Here is a 22,755-nt window from a genome sequence, read left to right as displayed (position 1 = left end):
TGAGAGCAGTGGATAAGATCATCCAGGGGATGTGTAGAGTTCACAGAGGTGAGTCCAGTGCATAAAGGAGAACATGTGCATAGAGGAGTCCATAGTACCCCATGGACTACAGCCAGCCAGGGCCCTCTATCCATGGAATTCTCCCGGCAAGAATACTGGAGTGGATAGCTGTTCCCTTCTCCAGGGGATCTGCTCGATCCGGGAAGATTTTTAATGAACATATCACGATTTGCTTACCTATTCTATTGTGGATGAACATTTGAGATGTTTCAAGTTTTTGCCTTTTATGAGTAGAGCTGTCATAACAAACTCGTGTACATGTCTGGTTTGATAGATATATTCACTCACTTCTGTTGGGTGTACATCCGACAACAGAATTGTTAGGTTATACTGTATGCTTTAACATATCCTGTGAAACATTTCCCCCCCCCAAAGTGGCGGTATCAAAACATGCTCCCACCAGCAATCTATAAGATGAGCCCCCCAAATTCATCAACATCTGAGTAGTCAGTCTTTTAAAATTTCAGCCATTTTGGCACGTTGGGCTAGCTCTTTGTGGTTTTTGCTTTGTATTTTTCCAGTGGCTAAAGATGTTGAACACACTTATTGGTCATTCTGAGATCTTTTTCTGCAGAGTGCCTGTGCAGGTTCCTTGTCCATTTTAAATTAAGTTGCCTCCTTTTTTCTTATTTAATTTTAGGAGCTATTTACGTATTTTGTATTCAAGTCCTCTGTCAGATATTATGTGTTTTAAAATCTCTTTTCATGCTGTAGAGCACTTTCATACTTATTTTTTAATAAATAGAAGTCCTTAATTTTATTAAACACTAATTTCTAAATCTTTTGTTTTATGATTAGTTTTGTGTGTGTGTGTGTGTCCAATTTGAAAAATCCTTGCTTATCCCAAAGTACTGAAGATAGTTTCTTCTTTTTTTTTTTTTTAAAGAAACCCCTTTTATGTTGTAAAATTTAGGTCTATGACCCATCTTGACTTAATTTTTATGTATGGTATGTGATGTAGGAATTGTGTTTCATTTTTTCCCTATAACCAAATCCAATTGCTTCAGCATAATTTATTGAAAAGAATCTTTGTCCACTGAGTTGCAGTGGAGCCTCTGTCATAAATCAAGTGAACTATATAGATGAGGGTCTGTTTCTGAACTCCATTGATCTAATTGTCTAGTCACTAAAAACTATGCTGTCTTGGTTATTATTGCATTATAGTAAGTTTTGAAATCTAATAATTTAAGTCCTCCAACTTTGTTTTCTTTATGGTTTTCTTGAATATTTTAGATCCTTATGAATATTTTAGAATTTCCTTATGAACTTTAGAATTAGCTTGTCAATTTCTCCCCAAATAAATCTATTGGAATTTTGAATGGGAATGTATGAGGTCTACAGGAAAATTTGGAGATAAATGGCATTTTAACAAAATTTTGAGCTTTCCAATCCGTGAACATAGTATGGCTCTTCATTTATTTAGATCATCATTAATGTCTCTTTAGTAGTTTTCAGAATTCTTCTGCTTCGTTGGTAATTATGTCTCCAGCTCCCATTTCCTCTCAGTGGCAGAACTTAATATTGCCGGTTAAGGTAACTCAGTCACTTCCCCTGACTTCCAGTCCAGAAGCATGATCTTCCTTGCTGGTTTTGCATGGTGGCCACTGTCTCCACTCTTACTTACTGTTATGCTTCAGTCTCATACAACCCACATTGCATGTCAGCGCTCTTAGCCTTTTGTGTTTTCCCCTGGGGGACACGGGAAGCTTTTTGATGCTTTTATTCATTCCCACATGGGAGCGTAGGGCTCCATGTCATGTCACCAGGCACACCCTTGGCCATCTCAACTCCACATTCTGGCTCCATGCTGTCTGGACATGGGGCATCTCTAGGGGCCTTGCCGTCTCCTCATGTTATGGCCTGGGATGTGAAGAAGCATCAGTTCTTTGATTCCTCCTAATTGATCTGTGGGTTTTGGCTGTCTCTGTGGAACTTAGTTAACAGGGCACAGAGATGGTAAAATCCCAGCCTGGGGCTAAGCCTTCTCTTCCTCCTCTTTCTCCCTCCTCTCTCCAAACATCTCCCCTCAATTCAGAAAAGTCTCTAATCTCCTCTATGTGTGGCAGGAAAACCATTCTTAAATATACCAACACATTTCTCCCAACTTTATAGTGTGGGGTCTTCAACTCTCAGCTCTATGTCCTCAAGTTCTGCTCTTGATTTTGAAGCCAAATTCTGTTGTGATCCCCACCCAACTCTGCACATGCATGACCCCAGGATGGAGGGACTCCTTAAAAGGGGGCCCTTCTTACCCCACTGTCATCTCCACTCTGTGACTCATTATCACTTAGCCACCTAGCTGACTACTTCCTCTGGGAAGACCTCATGGAAGAAGAAACATTAAAATAGGGTTTTGAAGATGGAGCAGAAGTTTGTTAAATGAAGAAGCGGGTGCTGAGAAATGCAGTCCTGCCCCAGTCTCTGGGATGAAGAAACAGGAGGAGGGAGGGGAAGGAGTTTGTGGAATGCACTTGGGTTTGGACTGTGGGGAGCCGTATGGTAAGAGCACAGACCCTGAGGTCAGATGAAGCTGGGTTCAGATTCTGGCACTGACTTTTACTAGCTTGGTGGCCCCATGCACATGATTTAACCTCTTCAGTTTCCCTGTCTTCAGTGGTAGAGTGGGGACATGAATGCCTGCTTAGTTAGGCTCAGGTGGGGACAGAACAAGGGTAAGGATCACACCACACAGAGCCCAGCATCCAGAGATGCCCTTTTGCTGTGACGGTAAGACAATTCCCCAGGTCTCCTGATCAATATGGGACAACCCTTTAAAGCCCCCAAAGTTAAAAGCAAAACAAAACAGTCATTGCTATGAGACCAGATCAAGTTGTAAGCACAGTTTATTTCCCTCTGTGGTATGAGAGACAAGCCACCTGCCAGGGCCTCTAAATACCAGGTGGAACTGTCCCCTTGGCCTGGAGACCCAGCCCAACTCAACATACCTTCAGAGGTGGCTTTCTCCTCAGGCTGCGGGTGGCGGGTGAGAGAGGGAGCACTGAGAGGCCAGGGGAGGTCCTGAGCCTCCCAGGGGAGGGGGCCCCCACAGCTGCCGCCTGCGGATGCTGACCAGGGTGCCATGGGCTGGTCTCAGGCCTCCCTTGCAACCTCTCCAGCCCTGGAGGGTGTGCAGGGCTGAGGCAATAGGGCCTCCAAACAGTTCTGCAGGCAGTTGGGGTCAGAGGACATGCCTGACTTAGACTTTAGACTTCTGGGAGCCCATGGGGAGCTGTAAGTGTCTTAAATGTCATCTGGTTCAACACTTTCTTTTCCGGGCGGGAAAACTGAGGCCTGGCAGCAGATTATAGAGCTGGTCCTGGGGCCTGGTGACCAGAGGCCAAGCCACCGCCGTTTGGCTCTGTGACCTCTGCAGCTGGACTCAGTTCTTCCTTCTGGAGGATTCTGGGCTCTCTGAGCTTAATGACTGTCCCAAGGCCTGAGGGCCAGGGCGGCCCTTAAACCCATGTCCCAGCGAAGCCAGGGTTTCCAAAATGCGTAGAGAGAAATCCAGGGCGGTATCAGGAGGCATTTTCTGATGAAGGGCGGGGCCCAGGGAGCAGAGGGACACATACCCTTGACATCAACTAGCTTTTTTAGGAAATAAACCACTGAGGGAAATGTGTGGGACAGACATCCCCAGGGACTCCACTCGGTACCACAACATGAGAGGACTGGGGCGGCGGGCTGCCACCAGATAAACAAGGCGAGGGTGGGGAGAGGCTCGGCCCGGCATGGCGGGGTGGGGCGGGTGGAGGAATGTGGGGAGGGGGGAAAGGGGACGGGGGAAAGTGAGGGCGGCTGGGCTCCAACCCCCGGAGCGACCGTCTACTCTGAAGATTCCTTGGGTATATATGCCACATTATCGTAGGCGGGGGGAGGAGAGGCTGCGGGGCTGGGGATGTTGAAGTCTGTGCTGAAGGCATTCGGCAGGAAAATCACAGGCTGCAAAGCAAAAGAGAACAAACACCAGCAATCCTGGTGGCTCCGGCGCCTTCAGGGAGCTGTTGCAATAGTGCCCTCTTGTGGGTATTGTGAGAACAGCGCCCTAGTAGTGAACGCTCCAAGGATGAATTGGCCCCACTCGTCAGTTCAACTAAATTTCCAAAAAGTATTTGCTGAGGTCAACTATCATCTGGGCATTGGAGGTACAGCAGCGAAACCCACAGGAGTCTCATTTCTCTAGGAACTAAGGTTCTGGATTTCTTTGTCTCTGGACAGCCCTACACTGGTTCAAGGCTTGGATACCACAGTGCCGGCATCCCTGCAGCCTCTTTGTGGCGGCTTCCCTGCCTCCAACCCCTACCTCTCTACCCCGCTCCCTGCCCCCACAGTGGGCAAACCCTCTAGATTGATTTCCCTGAGCCCCACTCTACTCACCCTCCTCTCTGAGCGTACAGGCCTCTGCTCAGACTTTCAACAGCTCCACACCTCGTTTTGCACAAACCCACCTCCCAAGGGGGACCCCCACCCCGCCCCCGCCCGCACTATGGCCTGCATGTTTGTTTCCGCGGAGGCTGACATCCAACTGGTTCCCTTGTTACGGAGGCCCTTCCTCCATCCCCTCTCTGTCTACACTGTCCTCCAGTTTGGGGAAGACGGCGGTCCATGCCCACCCGAGTCGTGCTGCCCTTCCTGATGCCCACTTTTCTTGACCCGTGAACTTCTGGAGGGTCCCAATCATCCCCGACGGCGATCTCCCTCGTCCCCAGAGCCCGCCTTCCAGGGCTCCGCGTCCAGGCGCAAAGAGCAGCAGGTCCCTTGATGCTGGCGCGCCCCCGTGGCCAACCAAGAGGAAAACCTTCCCGCGGAAACGCCTCTGAGTTCCCGGATGTATGAGTGGGGCGCTCTTTGCAGGGCTGGGGCGGGGGGCGGGGCGCGGTGTGAGGCACTCACCGCGTGAGCTTGGGCGCGAGTGGCTTGGCACCCAAAGTGGGTGGCAATGACTGCAATGAAGAACTCCAGTATGGTGAAGATGGTAAGCACGGCCAAATAGCCCCTGCCCACATCCTGGGGACCAAAACCCACAGTCAAGGCCAGTCGAGAATTCTAGAACAGAGGAAAGGGGGCCCAGAGCAGCGAGTATAACGTGCCCCAGATCATACAGTCAGCTGATGACAGAGCTGGAGCGGGTCCCCCTGCTGCGTGACACGTACTCTCCCTTGAACACAGGTACTCTCCCTTGAACTCAAGATTGCTTCTCCGCGACCCGCCCCCTCCCCCCAACTACGCCCACCCTTGACGTAGGGTCCTGGGGTCCATATACACCTGGGGGTCTCTTGGGATTGGCAGGCTCTGCTGATGCCCAGGGCCCTACAACATCCCTTCCCCCCTCCCGTGCCTCCTCCTGGATGTGGCTGTTGCTCTTCTTCAAGTTTTCCCACTCCTGGGGACGTCGGACAACACACCCAGTTAGTGACACCAAAATCCATGAGTAGAATGGCCGTCCCTGCAAAGGCCGCCATGGCGCTGAGAATGTTGGTCCCCAGACTGCTCCTCACCTGCAGGGGAAGAGATGGAGGGGAAGGAGGGGAGAGGGGAGGCGGGAGGAGGGGAGAGGGGGAGGCGGGAGAAGGAGGAGGGACAGGAGGCCACAGCTCTGCCCCCGGAGCCTCCCACAGCAGGTCCTCACACCCATGCCCATACCTGCGTCCTCCTTGACCTCCTTTCCTCCTGTCCTTCCCCGGGGATCTCAGGCGAATGGCCCTGTTGACCACCCCACCCCCCCTTACCTTGCATCCTCTTCTTGGAAGCTGCTGGAAAAGGGGCTCGACCTCCTTCATGGCCTCCCTAAGTGGGGCCTGCAGAGGCTCCTTGCCCACCCATTACTATGCTCCACCCCTCAGGCCGAGCATCCTGAAGGTGCAGCTACCCAACGGGCATGGATCGGGGGAGGCCCTCTGCTATGGACACTGAGGTTGGGAGAGGTGTTGGGGTCAGTTCCATGTGGGCCCAGGCAGGGGCTGGCAGAGCAAGCACTGCAGACGCCTGCGGGGCACCAGTTAGGGGAGACGCAGGGGCTGTGAGCCTGAGGTCTGGGGAGCGAAGGTCCAGGCCTCGTCCTCATCCGGAGGCTCTGGACTTGGGACAAGTGGACCCCTGGGTGGTCCAAGCGATGGCTCAGGGGTCACCCTCCCCATGCTGCTGGAATCTGATGCTCTTTTGACCCACTAGCTGAAGCCTTCTGGTTAAACAGCCCTAGCCATAAAGTGGGGACCACTCATGGGTGGGCTGGGGACTGCAGGATTTGCTCAGGTTCAAAGACCCCAACTCCTCTTTTTTTTGGATGACAGGGAGGAGGTCGTTGAGATCAGAGCAGCCTTACACATAATCAATTAACTGATGATAATCCTGCAAACTTCTGGTGCCTGCCAGACACTGTCCAAGGTGCTGTGAGCACGGGGCAGAGTAAATCAGCCCTCTCTCCCCGCCCCCGTCCAGACTTTACAGCCTGGGGGCGGCGGGGTATAGGTTTGATCTGAGGGTTCCCTGTGTCCAGTCCTGTCCTATTACAATCCATTCTCCACCCAGCAGCTCTCAGGAGTGTAAACAGAGCACTGATTCTCCTGCTCCCTGATGGCTCAGACAGTAAAAGATCTGCCTGAAATGCAGGAGACCCAGCTTTAATTCCTAGGTGAGGTAGATCCCCTGGAGAAGAGAATGGCAACCCACTCCAGCATTCTTGCCTGGAGAATTCAATGAACGGAGGAGCCTTGTGGGCTACAGTCCATGAGGTTACAAAGAGTAGGGCACAACTGAGCAACAAACATTTTCACTTCTGCCCAAACCCTGGGCTCCAACCTCAGTGCCCTCCCACTGCCCTTAAACTTGACCCAACCACAAGTGTCTCCCCACCTTTCCCTCTCGGCTTAGTTCCTCCCATTCAGCCCCTGGTTTGCTGTAATCTGAAGTCCTGGCCCCTTCTCATCCTCTAGTCTGGGATACTGGTCTCCAGGCTCCTGTGTGGCTGCTGCCCTCTGAACAATGGCTCAGCGACACCTGCTCAGGGTCTGCAGACTCTCCCAGCTGAGCAGAATCCCTCATATTATCCCTGGGCTTTGTTCAGCACTTTTCACTCTGTAAAGACCTTATCTGTGTTTTTTGTTTTGTTTTAGGTGGGGGTGGGGGGTGTCTTACCAGACATTAGAATGTAAGCTCCATGAGGGCAGGGACTTGACTCTGGTGCGATGCTCAACACTCTCCTATCCAAAGCCTCCAGAGCCCCCTGCCCGCCCCCCCCCCCCGCCCCCGCAATCACCCGCAGAAGGCATGGAGCTGTCTGAGATGTCGACCCAGTGCATCTCTAACTTCTCTGCACTTCCCTTCCAAGACTTTTGCCCTGGTCAAGTGGAGTCACACATAGTTTCCACGGTGACCCTGCCCACAGTCCCTCCTTGCATCCTCATGCTCTTCCTTCAGGATTTCTCAATCCTACATGCCCACCAAGGCCCAGCTCAGCCATCTCCTGTTCAGGAGGGCTTTTTGCCTCATCCCTTTCTCTGGGCCATGAGCACTTCATCTGTGGACCCTCACTTTCTGCCTCTTAGGGTATTCTGAAAGTGCGTCTTGGTTTCGTCTCTTCTGTAGGTAGGGCAGGGACTGTGTCTGGCTGTCTGGGTGTTGTCCCATGCCTGGCCTCCAGCAGCCCCCTATGGAGTGCTTGCTGAAGGAGCATCTTTGGAGGCAGAGCAGAGTGGAGCTTGACTGTGGCCCCACCCTCACCCCCGGTCTCCCATTCAGACTTACCAGGCAACTGGTGTGGTTCTTCTCGGCTGCCACTGAGAGGGACCCCGAGATGATGAACTGTGTGGGGAAGTGGGTATCCTAGTGAGGCTTCAGCCAGGACACTGGGCAGGGCACACCATGCCTGCCACTGTCAAGGCCATGGGTATCAGGGAGAGGCCAGCAGCCTCCTGGATGCCACCTTCTTGGCCTCCTGGCCAGGCACTTGGGATCGCTCTGTGAGGGTGTCCCATGGTTACTAGGGGCCCCTGTCCAGGGAACTAGGGCCATGGCTTGCAAGATGAATGTTTTCATTGACATTGTGTCATCGATAGGGAAGGCATTGCTCCTTTAGACATTCACTCATCAGACATTTCCTGAGCAGCAGGCATGTGGCAAGATCCTAGCAGATTTGAATAAGACAGACAAGATCTCTGCCCTCATGAGGCTTCTATTCTAATTTGGGAAGATGGACACTTAGCAAATAAACAATCAAAACGCTTTGAAGTTTGAAGGAAGGAAGCCGGGTAACTACAGGTGTTTAGTGTCCTTAGCCCCTGCCTTCATCTCCTTCATTCCATCCTCTTTTGGGGGGAGCAGGCTAAGCTCTATTCTGGGAGCTTTTCACACACGGGAGTGGGGTCTCAGTCAGGTCATGATTAGGATTTGTGGTTGAGAGTTAGATTTAGGCTCAGGCCCCCACCCAGGAGCAGCTGTGCCCAGGAGAATGCGGTGGAGGGTGAGCCTGGGCACAGCCCCCCGCCCAGATGGCCCAGGCACTCACGCAGGCTCCTCCCCAGAAGGGGACGCCGCCTTCGATGAAGAGCATCCCCACATGGCTGCGGCGGACCATGAGCAGCACGCCGCCAAAGCCCAGGTGGATAAGGCCGATGAGAATCTGGACGGTCTGCGGGGAGCGGACGGCGGCTCAGCCAGGCGGGCGCGGCGGGCTCCACACCGCCCCCTGCCGGCCGCAGAGGAGAGCGTGCAGGGCCCTGCAGTCCCGCTTTGAACCTTCAGCAACTCGGAAATCAACTCAGATTCCCTTCTTTTAAGGAGACATCATTATAACAACTGTGAAAGACACGGTATTTTAAGATGGAAAGCCAGTTCCCCACAGCTTTCAGGACCCACCCTTCTGTTTCCATGTCTCCACGGGTTTGCCTTTTGTTCTGACCAGGTCTCAAGCATACTGTGTTGCTACTTGGTTTCTTAGCCCTCGTGTCAATGGCTCATCATTCCCTGCGCTGACTGCCTCACCGCTTCCTTCCTTGTGCCCCTGCAGCCTGCCCAAATATCTCCTTGGGTGTTTTTCTCATTGGAGTGTCATTGGTGCATCCCAGTCACGTGCAGGAGCTGCTGCCTACCAGCTGGACTCAGGACTTAGGTTTTATATTGATTAATCAATTAATTAAAGGAGTGGTTTCCCAGCACCCACTGATTCATTCTCAGAAGCGGGATGGTTTTCCCAAGGATGAGAGCAATGTGGGCTTCTGGTTCATGCTGCCACGTTTCTTTCTAAGTGGGTTGTTTGGTTTTTTTTTTTTCCTGTTTTTTGTTTGTTTTAAAGTATTTATTTATTTGGCTGCTTTGAGCCTTGGTTGAGGCATGCAGGATCCTTCATCACGCAGCATGGATTCTCTAGTTGGAGCACGCAGGCTGCAAAGCGCACAAGCCTCAGTCATTGTGGCAGGCAGGCTGTGGGATCTTACTTCCCCGACCAGGAATTGATCCCTTGTCCACTTGCCTTACAAGGCAGATTCTTAACCACTGGACCACCAGGGAAGTCCCTGTTTTCCAAATGGTTCTGGTAACAACTGAATCTGAGTGGAAAGGGACATTGACGGCTGCTGAACTCAGCCTCTGTCTAATCCAGGTGGTGGTGGTGGTTCAGTCACTAAGTCGTATCCAACTCTTGTGACCCCATGTACTATAGCCCGCCAGGCTCCTCTGTCCATGGAATTCTCCAGGCAAGAATACTGGAGTGGGTTGCCATTTCCTTCTCCAGGGGATCTTCCCAACCCAGGAATCAAACCTGGGTCTCCTGCATTACAGGCATATTCTTCACCGACGGAGCTACAAGGGAAGATCCTAATCCAGGAACCCTATCCATCTCCTGACTTCTAAATGGACTCCCTTAGTGATGAGGTGCTCATTGTGGTCCACATATGGGCAGTTCAGGCTGTAGAATCTATCTTAGGATCATGTGCTATATATATGTATGTCTTCCTAACACAAGAGCCAAGCATTTGTACATTTAAAGGCGTGACCCCTGGAATCCTCTCTTTCCTTCTCTCTTCAGTCACATGTCTTCCATCTTCTTTGTGCCCTTTATGGGGCATCACGTCCCAGCTGCCAAGGCTGCTCTCCTCCTCCGGTCCTTCCCCTGCTACTGGATCAACACTGCTACTCCAGTTACTCCTCGTAAGACACCGGCTGCCACTTACCAAATGCTGGTCTGCACTAAGTGATGTGCTGGGTGTTTTACAGACATTATCTCTTTTAACCCTAATGTGATGAGGTAGGTATCCTAAAATTATTATCCTGATTTCAGAAAGGAGGAAGTTGAGGAAAATGAGGTTCAGAGATATTCAGTAATTTGTGCGAGGTCTCCCAGCTAGGAAGTGGAAAACCAACTAACTCCAAAGCCAGTAGTCTCCCTGGCTGACACTCCCTAGAACCTATATATAGTTTCTCCTTTTTATATTTTTCAGCAATTTGCATTTGTCTCAGCAAAGCCCTTTGGGGGTCATTGTTTCTCAGAGTCTGGTCTGAGATTTCCAGTCTCCAGCAATGGATCCACCATCTTTGTCCACTGCTTCTAGTCCATTCCTGCCCCAGTGGAGCTGGTGTAGCCTTTAGGCTCCTAAGTTCCAGCATATTCAAGCCGAGCCTTGGGCCAGCGACTTAGCGTTGATGAGCCTAAGCTCTCTAATCTGTCCATTGGGAACTATGATCCCTGTCTCACAAGTGGTGATAAGACCCTAAGGAGACAATGAGTGCAAATTCCTTGGCCCAGTGTGCACAACTCTCGGGGGCACTCAGTAAATGAGAGTTGTCATCATTGTGGTCATCACCACCATCATCAATTAAACTATGTTTTCATCTTCCACTAGGACAAACTGAGGCCAAGGGACAGGCTGAAGACACTCCGCATGTAATATATAGATAAATATGTGTATCTATCTATCTGTCTATTTACTGTCCCTCCAAGAGATCAATATCTCAAGGCCATCTGAGGTTGGACTGTCAGCTCTGCAGGAGCCAAGAGCTGGCCCTGGCTACCACTTCAGCTTCATCTCATCTCCCTCCTTCCTCTGCTTATTACCTTCCAGCCATGCCCACCTTCTATTTTGTCTTTGAACAAGCCACCTCAGGGCCTCTGCACTTGCTGTTTCCTCTACCTGATGAGCCAGTCTCTGTCCCCTCACTTGGCTGGCTTCAGCCCAGCATCTAGATTATTAGCTACAATGTCATCTCCCCAGACAGAACTCTCTGTCCATCTTTGCTAGTGTTGCCCCTCCCCCATGGTCATTTTTTAACCTCATTGCCTTATTTGGAGTTATCTTAGTCATTTGTTCACTGGTTTACTCTCTGTCAGCTCTGCAGAATGGTCCTTGTCTGCCTGGTGCATGGCTGCATCCTGAAGTCCTCACTAAGCATCTACCAATTGCTGCCCTGGTGGCTGAGACAGTAAAGAATCCACCTGCAATGCAGGAGACCTGGGTTTGATCCCTGGTTTGGGAAGATCCCCTGGAGCAGGGCATGGCAACCCACTCCAGTATTCTTGACTGGAGAATCCCCATGGACAGAGGAGCCTGGCAAGCTGCAGTCCATAGGGTCGCAAACAGTCAGACATGACTGAGCGACTAAGTGTAGCACATTATCTGCAAGGTGCATGAGTGCTCCGTCCTTGCCCAGCACCTATGCCCCAGGTGGTCGGAGAGGCTGTTCTTACCCCCAAAGCCTTGGGCTCTCCGGTCAGGAATGTCTCCCCGGGCCGCAGGTCTGGTGGCTGGGTGACGCGTGGTGTCTGCGCCCCCAGCGGCGGCTCCTCGTACTGCATGATCCCTGGAGGCTGGCACAGGGAGGTGGGCAGGATGGCTGGGGGCGAGCGGAGGCCGCTGGCGTTGCTGGGTGGGATGACGACAAACACCCCATTGCTGGAGGGAGCCGTGGACATCGTGCTCAGAGAGCCTGGGAGACAGAGCCTCCAGAAATAATAATGATAGTGATGATGGTTACATATTTGCATAAGAGATTATCAGTTTATCAACAACCTGCCTTTCTACCCCTGTTCACTGCAGTCCCCAGAGGCTGGCACCAAAATCTCTGCTCAGTGAAGAAGGGAAGCTTCCCTCAGGGAAGTAAAGGGATGTCAGAGGTCAAGGTGAAGCAAGGCCAAGGTTTGACCCAGTCTTTTTGACCCTAGAAACCACATTCTCCATTTCTGCTATTATTACATGGAAAGGACCTTTAGGAGGAACATGCATTTAAATTGCCTCCTTTGCCCAGAGAGGGCAAGTGACTTACTCAAGGACACACAGCTAGTGCAAGCCAGAGCTGAGCATCTCTGTACAGGGGACTGGAGCTCACCCACCACTTCCTGTCCCTTAGCCCAGGGCTAATGAGCTTGTGTAAATAATCCCCTTGGGTGATTTCCTGCTGTGGGAGCCTTCCTCTTGGCCACCTAAGCAATCACCATTATCCTAGACAAGCCACGCATAGATTATGGAAACTTTATGCATAGCTGGCCTGAGCAAATGCTTTGGGGAAAACCACCCAACTGTCAGGAGATGGACCAGCAGAAGGATGAACCTACAAGATTATACAATAAAATGAAGAACAGGCGTCCTTCTCATTGGCATTAATTGGTTCAGCACATGACTTTGCAGATAGAAGCTGGGACTTGAATCCTGGCCCCTCTGGGTATCAGGAAACCTGGAGGCAAGATGGCCACCTGCCCCAGCCTCAGTTTCCTTATCTGTAAAGTGGGGATAATAACACTGAGAGATAATCTCATGGGGTTTGGTGTGAACTAAAATAACACACAACCTTGAGAAAAGCCATCCTTCAGAGTCTAACCGTGACTAGGGGTCAGGCACAGGGTCCATGCCCTCAAGGAGCCTTGTGTCTGGTGGGAGGAGCAAGAGAAGCTTGTAATTCAGCCCAACAGATGATGACAGCATTGACTGAGCACCAAGCTCAGGGCTGGGAGTAGGAAGAAGAATTAATAAGGCATGTCCCTGGGGATGGACAGGTGCACACTGCTAATTTAAAATGGATAACCAACAAGGACCTACTATATAGCACAGAGAACTCTGCTCAGCATTGTGTGGCAACCCGGAAGGGAGGAGAGTTTGGGGAGAAGGGATACTTGCATATGTATGGCTGAGTCCCTTTGCTGAGCACCTGAAACTATCACAATACTGTTAATTAATCAGCTATACCCCAATACAGAATAAAAAGTTTAAAAATAAAAGAACGTCCTGTCTTCAGACTCTGGCAATGTAGAGCAGGGCTCTGCTAGGACAGGGTGCTGGTGGAGGTGGGAACTGATTCCACCTCATTGGTTGTGAGCTCATTCGTGTCTTCAGGGAGGACACAGACCTGAAACTCGGGTCCTCAGAGGCGGCTATTCTTCTGCTCTCACCTCCCCACCAATGTTCCTTCCCTTTTCTCTTTCTCTCATCTTCCATCTTTTTCTTTCCCTGCCTACTGGCCTTTTCCCTCTTCACCAGACGTATTCGAGAAGAGTAGGCGACTGCTGAGGATGTGAAAGAGTCCCTGGTCTGGCAGTCCAAGCACATGGGACCAGAGTGAGATGCTGGGAGATGGAGGGTCTGGGCTGAAGAAAACCCCTCCTGCCCCAGGAGTCTTTGCTTCTTGAGGTGTGAATAATGAACATTTAAGTCCTCATCTCATTCTAAGGAAGAGAACGCATGGATGGTTAGCTCTGCTTAGAGATGCTTCTCTGATGGCTCAGCAGTTAAAGAATCTGCCTGCAATACAGGAGACACAGGGGACATAGGTTTGAAAGTTTAAGTCCTCATGTCATTCTAAGGGAGAGAAGGCATGGATGGTTAGCTCTGCTTAGAGATGCTTCTCTGATGGCTCAGCAGTTAAAGAATCTGCCTGCAATACAGGAGACACAGGGGACATAGGTTTGAAAGTTTAAGTCCTCATGTCATTCTAAGGGAGAGAAGGCATGGATGGTTAGCTCTGCTTAGAGATGCTTCTCTGATGGCTCAGCAGTTAAAGAATCTGCCTGCAATACAGGAGACACAGGGGACACGGGTTCAATCCTGTGTGGGGAAGATCCCCTGGAGAAGGAAATAGCAACTACTCCAGTATTCTTGCCTGAAAAACCCCATGGCCAGGGGATCCTGGTAGGCTTCAGTCCAATGGGTCTCAAAGAGTTGGACATGACAGTGACGAAGCACAGCACAGAGATGAGGAACTAGAGGTTCAGAGAGGGTGACTGTGTCTCCCATGGTCACACAGCACCTCAGTATTGAAGAACTGGGGTAGGTCTGGACTCTGGTCTCCTGGTAGAAGGACTGTTGTATTGATGGGAGGCATTCACTCCTGCGTTCAAGTCCTGCCTTTGTCAGAGTGGGGGATCAATCCTGTACTCCACTCTTTGGAATACTAGTTCTAAAATGCTTGGAATAAAAGTTAATTTAAAATATACAACTATACTCCAATATAAATTAATAAAAAATAAATAAAATACTTGGAGTCCACAGAGGAGTGAATTACCAATCAATGGGGCCTGAGTTTGCCAACTTTCTACTTCCTCATGCAAGTTCATTTAAAGAAATCACTCACGTTCTCACCATCACCTGGAAAGGATATTTAGCACCAGAGAGGGAGGAAGGGCATAATTTTAGAATAAAAGGACAAAACCTTTAGGTGGAACACATTTAACTCAGTGCTGCTTTGCCTGTAGAGTCGTCATTTCATCAGGGACAAGGCTCACTGGTGGCTCAGATGGTAAAGAACCCTCCTGCAACACGGGAGACCCGGGTTTGACCCCTGACTCAGCAAGATCCCCTGGAGAAGGGAATGGCAACCCACTCCAGTATTTTCGCCTGGAGAATTCCATGGACAGAGGAGCCTGGCGGGCTACATTCCATGGGGTCGCAAACAGTCGGACACAACCGAGTGACTAACACTTTCAATGTAGGTGAAAACCGTGCCTGAGACCCATGGCAATTTGGAGCGTATCTGAACACTCTCTGGGGTCCCAAGAAACAGCACCATGACCTACACCCTTCCTGGGCTCTCCGAGGGGGGCCAGAGCGGCCTCAGAAGGGAGCACAAGTGTAATTAACGACATCTCTCCCAAGGTGGGTGGTGAGAAACCTGCTTAAACTGAGACCTCACTCCCCGTTAGATGAAAAGAAAACACCTACAAAAATAGGCTCTCAGCTGATGTCGCGGGTTAAGAGGCAATGAAAGTGTCACAGAGCTCCTGAGACTTGAAATCTCTCTCTACTCACCCCTCTGAAGCTGCCATCAGCACATCAGGCCAGGGACCACCGTTCTGTTGGGTTCCAGGGGCCACCTGGCCCATGCCCCTAAGTATGTGCCACCCAAAAAGAGACTCTATTTTCCTTGTGAATGAATGTGAATGAATCAGTCACCTTGCTGTAAACCCTGATGCACGTGTGTCAGGGACAGGCAGGTGGAAAAGATTCAAAGACATGATCCCCTGTATCCAGGAGCTTACCAGATACCCACCAGGGGAATGGCCGCCTGGGACACAGGAAATACCCAAACATCAACAAGGCATAATATGAGGGGCTGCACAGCCTTCTCAGAGAAGGCAATGGCACCCCACTCCAGTACTCTTGTCCATGGGATCGCTAAAAGTTGAACACGACTGAGCGACTTCACTTTCACTTTTCATTTTCATGCATTGGAGAAGGAAATGGCAACCCACTCCAGTATTCTTGCCTGGAGAATCCCAGGGATGGCGGAGCCTGGTGGGCTGCCGTCTATAGAGTCACACAGAGTTGGACACGACGGAAGTGACTTAGTAGCAGCAGCAGCAGTAGCACAGCCTTCTGCAGTTTATGGAGTCCTCATGTGTATGGGAACCAAGGACCCTTATAACAGCCCCTGAGGTCAGTGTTAATCAGCCCATTTTGCAGGCCAGTAAACTGAGGGCCAGGGCTTCCCTGGTGGCTCAGTCAGTAAGAATCCACCTGCAATGCAGGAGACCCAGGTTCAATCCCTTTGTCCGGAAGATCCCCTGGAGGAGGGCATGGCAACCCACTTCAGTATTCTTGCCTGGATAATCCCATGGACAGAGGAGCCTGGCGAGCTACAGTCCATGGTGTCGCAAGAGTCAGACACAACTTAGTGACTAAGCCATCACCAAACTGAGGGTCAGAAATTGTGCAGTCAAATGGCCCAGGCCATGGGCCTTGAAATTGGACATAATTGTCAGAGATGTTAAAACAAAAGTTTCAGCTGAGTTCAGATACTGGAGTGAGCTGTGCCACAGATGACCCGGTAGAACTTGTCAAAAAGCAGGTGGTCGTGAACCTCCTGGGTGACTTTGCCACCTTTGCCTATATGGCTGGGAATGGAGACTGAGAGTGGATTTTGGAGAGATTATTTAGAGTGATCTGAGTCTAAATACAGGGGAAGGGAAGTTTTTCTGTTCACCTTGAGACAAAAGGAAGGGGCTGGCTTTATGGACACTTGGAGAAATTGATATGCAGTCCTGCATTTTGGACCTCCTGTGATTCTGAGTTGAGGGAGAGGTTTTGGGGAGAGATACACAGGAGAGAGAACCACGCCGCCCCCCCCCCCCCCCAGTGATGAGGGGGCACATCCAGAGACCTGGTAAAACACCTCTGCAGAGAAACCAGCTCAAACACTGCCAGCCTCAAAGGAGGGCGGTGGGTGCTTGCAAGAGCAGCAGCTAGTTCCCCTGTCCCTTCAAATCCTCCCTCTGTCATCTGGCCCTGGAGAAACTGCAGTCAACTAGCTGGGGGGAGGGGAAGCTGGGGGAGGGGAAGCTGGTGGGAAAGCGAGTGGGGGGGTCCTCCAGGTCCTCTTCTCACCTGCCGTGTGCTGGGCTGAGAATCCTGGTGCGCTAAACCTCCTTGTGACCTAACAGATCAGACCCTCCAGTGACCAAATCGGGGCTGTTTGCCTCATGTGAGAGCAGCTAGAAGAGCACAGTGACCATCCCAGTTTCGATCTCACATAGTTGCTGTGAGTTTTAAAAGAAACAGTGCCTGCCTCGCACCCAGCACAGTGCCTGGCATGTAGGGGGCAACCAGTGCTTCTAGTCTCTGTTGCTGGTAACATCTGTATGAAGTAGGTACTATTACCATTTTGCCAATGAAGAAATTGAGCTCAGAGATATTAAGTGATAATAATCGCCGTCCAGTGAATTATTCTTTGTGAGCCTCAGTTTCTCCATCTGTAAAATGGGTCCCTAAAAATCCCTTTTGGTGCTCAAGCCCTGCTCCTGTGGAACCTGGGGTGAGGTGAACTGTCCTCTCCCTGCGGGCTTCTCTCCAGGACCTTCATGGGCAGGCAAAGACACAAATAACTCCGGAGAGAGGGCTTATTACCTGTTGTTTTAAACATAAGCAAGGTGACCTGCCCAGGGTCACATGGTCAAGATAAGGGATGAAGCTGGAATGTAAACCTAGGTCTTCTCACTCCACCTCCTGCTCTTTCCCAGTTCCCTGAGGCCCCTCCGATGTGGGGGCCACACTGTTGAGACACAGAGCTGCACAGAGAGCCCGAGGACACTGACTCCACTGGCTTCCGTCCCCAGAGCCAAGGTGCCCTGGTCCTACGCTGATTCATGGACCCACCACCTCTGACTGGGCCAACTCCACCTCTCAGCTGCCTGGACTTGTGAGTGTCTCTGAGCATCGACTTTACTCACGAGGCGCCAGAAGCAGTTTTGTTCATTCACAGTGACAGCAGCTGGGAAGGGGAGGTGTTACCAGCTGGAGGAGAGAGGCTCTTGATGAAAGGCAAAGAGCACATCTGGAAGGGGGGGTGCTGCACATCTGGGAGGGGGTAGCTTTGCCGAGTGGCTGAGATCTCAGGCCCCAGGGGGAAGAATCCAGTCTACCCTTCTGCCTGCTCTATCATCTGCAGGCCCTGGGGCAAGTTACCTAACCTCTTTGGGTCTCAGTTTCCCCATCTGTCAAGTGGGTGACTGTGATGTTGCTGGGAGGTGCTCGAGTCTTCCAAGGATGCCCCATCTACTCCCACCCCACCCCACACCGTGCGGCCTCCTGGCCCCACCTCTGTGTCGAACGGGTATAAATTGGTCCCTTCTCTCTAACTCTGAGCCTGTGGTGTCAGGCTGGCAGGAAGCTACTGGGCTTCTCCAATCCCAGCCCATTCAGGACGGGTCAGGCCTGCTCTGCTGTCCCAGAGATGATGCTGTCAGATGCACACACGTGTTGGAGGAGGGCAGGCCTCCCCCCACCCCTACTGCCTGGCCCCTCTGAAGGTTTCCACTATGCTCTGCTGCCTGCTCTGCATCAAGAGCCTGGAGGACAGCCCCTTCCCCTTGCTGGGCCTCTGTTTCCTCATCTATAAAAGAGAGGCGAGATAATATTTGCCCCTAAGCCCCTTGCCAGCTCAGGATCTGCCAGGTCCTTCTCTTCCCTTGGAGAAGGGAGGGACAGGGTTGGAATCACCTTTCAGCCTGCCTGAGGGGAGGAGTGGGGGTTGGGGTAAGGAGGGAGAGGGTGGGGAAAGGAAGGGGAGGGTGGGGGAGAGTGGTGAAAGCTGAGAGGAGGATTCCGGTTCCCTGAGATGACGGTTGGGGGCCCAAGGTCTTGGATACCCGAGTCTTCTCAGTGACTGGCTTTGAGGAGAGAAGACCCATGCCCTTTCTTTAGCCCAACACCTGGCCGTGGTCCTGAGCTGAGGGTCCCCATCAAAGGGAGGCCAGGAATTCAGAGGCCTGGGAGCTGTCCTGCCCACTTAGTGCCGGGTGGGGAAAGACCAGGGTCACCACCGTCTCTGCTCAGTGGTCTCCTTCTCTCTACTTGCCTGGCGTTTGGCATGCCACTGCCCCGGGTCCTCCGTCACACCTCATGTCTCCTGTCTCGTCCCAGGTTCCCTGTCTCGTCCCAAGTCCCTTGTCTCACCCCAGGTTCCCGGTCTCGTCCCAGGTCCCCTATCTTGCCCCAGGTCCCTGTCTCATCCCAGGTCCCCTGTCACACCCCACCTCCCCTGTCTTGCCTCAGGTCCCCTGTCTCGTCCCAGGTCCCTGTCTCATCCCAGGTCCCCTGTCACACCCCAGGTCCCCTGTCTCGCCCCAGGTCCCCTGTCTCATCCCAGGTCCCCTATCTTGCCCCAGGTCCCTGTCTCGTTCCAGGTCCCCTGTCTCACCCCACCTCCCCTGTCTCACCACACCTCCCGTGTCTCGCCCCAGGTCCCTGTCTCGCCCCAAGTCCCCAATTCGCCCCAGGTCCCCTGTCTCGCCCCAGGGACTGGCCTGGGCCTTGCTCCTAGAAGGGCAGGAGTACTCACCCCGCCGTCACCGCCGCCTTGCCCACTGCTGCCTGCTCCCCGCTGCCTCTGCTCTCCGGCTGCCCCTCCTGAGTTCACACATGTTTGTGTGAAAGCCTTGCTATTCGTGTGGGGCTTGGAAATCTTCTGCCGTGAGCTGCCGCCTCTGGGAAGTTCTCAAGTCCCTCCCGGCTCTGCAGCCTCACCCATCCGGCCTGACCACCCAGGGCCCCAGGAAGCTGCTGCTGGGAGCATGGGCTCCTGGGAGCAGGGCCCCTACGGGCATCGGCTCCTTCCCTCAATGTTCAGAGGGGAGACTAGGCCCGGAGGGGCCCGTGGCCTGCTGGGGTCCCACTGTGAGTGTCAGAGCCAGGACCTAGTCCACAGGGGTCCCCATCAGCCTCCACCCTCTTCCTGCTCAGGATGGGGGAAGACTGAGAGTTACCTGGAGGAGGCGGCCTGACTTCTTCCAGCTGAACTTGTCTGACGTCGGCGGAGAGGGGCCAGGTAGTCGGTCCCCCGCTTTCCCATGGCAGAGCACAGAATGTGTGATTGTAGGAGTGAGTGTGAGCAGGTATGAGTACATGTGTGTGAGGGCATGGGCACAGGGAATTTGTGTGAGTGTACTTGAGCTTGTGAAAGCGTGTGTGTGTATGAGTGCATGCATGTGAACATGTGTAGGCATGCATAAGTGCCGGTGTGTGAGTGTGGGTATATGTGAGTGTCTGTGAGCATGTGACCATGTGTGCAGGTGTGACTGTGGTGTGTGAGTATGTGGGGGTGTGAACTTGTGTGAGGGTGTTTGAATGTGTTAGCATGTGTGACCGTGAGTGTGCATGTCCACAGAGTGGTCGTGAGTGTGCATGTCCACAGAGTGGTATTCGAGTGGTTTGGGTGCAGAGAATTTGTGCACCAGTTTCTAGATTCAAGTTCTCATCAAAATAGCCCCTGTGACCTCTGGGCACAATCAGGGAGATGGTGTCGGGGTGGACTGGAAGGGCAGGGCCCTGGCCGGCTCTCAGCTTAGCCAGGGATAGGACAGTCTGATTGCAGAAATGGGCCTGGTTCTCTTTCCCTCTGTGTATCCATACCTCCTGCAGCTACAACAGGAGTCTAGTTCCCCAAACCCTTGGATCCAGGCTGCCTTGGGTGCAGCGTAAGTGGCCAGTGCCAGCGCTGACCTGAGGCCTCAGGAGGTGCCACCTGCTTCTGTTCTCTTCAGGAAACCAGCACCTGCCCCGCAGCATGTCCTGGCCAGCCTGCTGGAGGATGAGAGCCAAGCCAGCCCAGGAGCAGAGCCAAGCCAGCCCAGCTGTGCCCACAGAGGCCCCAGAGTGTGAGAGAGCACGGCCAAGGTCAGCAGGGCCATCAGCTGACCCTGAGCTGAACACAAACACATGGGTGAGCGTAGATCAGAGCAGAAGTCCTGCCCAGACAACCCAGTGACTGGTGAGCAAAAATAAACGCTTATGGAGGAATGCCACAGAGGTTCCATGGTTGATTGTCTTGTGGTCCTTCTCTGGCGATAGGTGAATGAAGACGTCTGTTCTCCTGTGGCAGCCCCCTCATCTCTCACATTAGCAACTCCATAGGCCAGGGACCAAAGAAGCTGTGCTGACCCTTTAAGAACCAGGAGCAGCCAGAAAAATGGAAGCATCCAGACTCCAAGCCCAGCACTAAGCCTCACCCAGTCCTTTCCTACAGCTGGTGACCCGTTTTCCTTCATTATTTGGGCACTGCGTGCAGCCACCATCTCTAGCTGGGTGACTCCTTGTTTTTCCTTCTGGGAATGCTTGATTCTTTCCTGTCATTTACCATTTTCAGAACAATGGGAGTGCCCTAACTCCCTCCACAGGTGATAAAAGATATTTTTTTGTATCCCTATGAAGGTTCATGTTCCAACACATCACAGGCATTGTTGTTGTTATTACTATTTTTGCTATTGTTATTATTCTTGAAGTTCAAATTGTTCCTTTTTAAGGCAGTGGGATCCCCTTCAAACTGGCTTTGTGTCCTTCTGAGATGTCCCTTGTGGAACAGTTTCTGAGTCTCAGCTTCCTCATCTGTAAAACAGGCTTCAAATATCTACCTGTATTATTGTTGGGAGATGAAATATTTGTGTTTCGGGCAGTGGCGGCGGAAGAAAAAAAAAAAAAGAAATATTTGTGTTTCATGAAATACAGCTGCTGTATACATGTTACTGATGGTCCTGCCCCTTACCCTCCCAGCTCCCCCTCCCACCCTTTGACTTTTCATATTAGAATGACCTCTGGACCCACACCATAAGGGCTACACAGTGGTCACAGGGCCTTCTGATGATCAGTGACACGAATGTGTCATCCAGGGCTTGTGGCTGGGACACTTCAGGCCATCAGGTATGATGGGATGGGAGTTTCCCACTCTTCACTCTTTTTTTTTTGCTCCCTCTTCCTTACTGCTAGTAGAAAAAGAGATGCTTGAGCAGAACCACTTATTGCAGTTATGCTAGGAGCAGTTGTCACATTAGCAAGATAGAGGTTGGTTGGTCCCTTGTTGACATATCAATTGGAAGTAACTCTGGAGTAAGGAGCCACTGCCACCTTCCATCATTTTTAAAAGCTTAACTAATTAAATGTCTTATGTATTGATATGGCCGTGCTGGGTCTTTGTCACAGCATGCAGGATCTTTTCATTGCAGCATCCCGGGTCTTTTAGCTGCGGCATATGGGATCCTGACTAAGGGTTGAACCTGGGCCCCGTGTATCAGGAGCTCAGAGTCTTAGCCATTGGACCCTCAGGGAAGTCCCACTTTGGGGTCTGCTGTCAGGCTGGAGTCAGGACTCTGGAGGGGGAAGTGAGATGAGGGGACTCCCCAGCAGCTGACTCTCCATGGGCTGAAAGCACGTGCCAGGACACTACTAGTCCATAGGGCACTTTGTGCAAATGGGGAAGGTACCTCTTCATTAAGATAAGGTGTTTTAAGTTAGTGTGTATATACCACTGAGCCACCTGACTAGCTCTCTTTCTCGGGTACGGGTGAGTCACGTTTCCAGAGCCCCAGACAGTAGCACGTGGGTCCATACACTCTTCTACTCATTTACCCATGAGTGCTGAGGCGTCTACACTTCAGCTGCAGCGTCCACACTCTCCACTGCTCCCCTTGCTCCTTGGGGCAACTGTGTCAGAGTCAGAGCTTTGGGGAAGGGACCAAAGTTGGACCTCCAAGAGTTCCGTGACTGAGGCACCAATTTAGAACAGCAGACCCGGAATCAATCCCTGGGTCGGGAAGATCCCCTGGAGAAGAAATAGCAACCCACTGCAATATTCCTGCCTGGAGAATCCCATGGACAGAGGAGCCTGGTGGGCTACAGTCCATGGGGTCACAGAGTCGGACACGACTGAGTGGCTAACACTGAACAGTGCACCTCCACCAGGAGCGACAGTAAAAGTGCACCCTGCACTTCACCAAGGTTAAAGGATGCCGTG

General features: G+C 51.9%; 1 protein-coding gene across 1 annotated transcript; it reads right to left on the bottom strand.

Moving 5' to 3' along the window:
- Positions 1–2,873: 2,873 nt before the first annotated feature.
- On the bottom strand, positions 2,874–13,543 carry MS4A15 (membrane spanning 4-domains A15). Its single transcript, XM_010820984.4, has 6 exons — positions 11,738–13,543; positions 8,564–8,686; positions 7,804–7,860; positions 5,466–5,558; positions 4,954–5,067; positions 2,874–4,002 (listed from the first exon to the last, which is right to left on the bottom strand). The coding sequence occupies exons 1-6, from the start codon at positions 12,032–12,034 to the stop codon at positions 3,886–3,888; spliced, it is 801 nt and encodes a 266-aa protein (XP_010819286.1). The 5' UTR covers positions 12,035–13,543; the 3' UTR covers positions 2,874–3,885.
- Between the last annotated feature and the right edge of the window lie 9,212 nt (positions 13,544–22,755).

This window comes from Bos taurus, chromosome 29, assembly GCF_002263795.3.
Source record: "Bos taurus isolate L1 Dominette 01449 registration number 42190680 breed Hereford chromosome 29, ARS-UCD2.0, whole genome shotgun sequence".
Classification (NCBI taxonomy): Eukaryota; Metazoa; Chordata; class Mammalia; order Artiodactyla; family Bovidae; genus Bos; species Bos taurus.
The sequence above is the reverse complement of the archived record's forward strand: the minus strand, read 5'-3'. Positions and strand labels throughout refer to the sequence as shown.

What these genes read in the sequence shown, in the direction of transcription:
- MS4A15 (XM_010820984.4), bottom strand. Translation starts at nt 12,034, where the DNA reads ATGCAAATATGTAACCATCATCACTATCATTATTATTTCTGGAGGCTC. An exon ending in CCTTCTGGGGAGGAGCCTGC is followed by an intron (nt 7,861 to 8,563) that starts GTGAGTGCCTGG and finishes TTCCCCACACAG; the next exon opens with TTCATCATCTCGGGGTCCCT. An exon ending in AGAACCACACCAGTTGCCTG is followed by an intron (nt 5,559 to 7,803) that starts GTAAGTCTGAAT and finishes CTTCCCCTGCAG; the next exon opens with GTGAGGAGCAGTCTGGGGAC.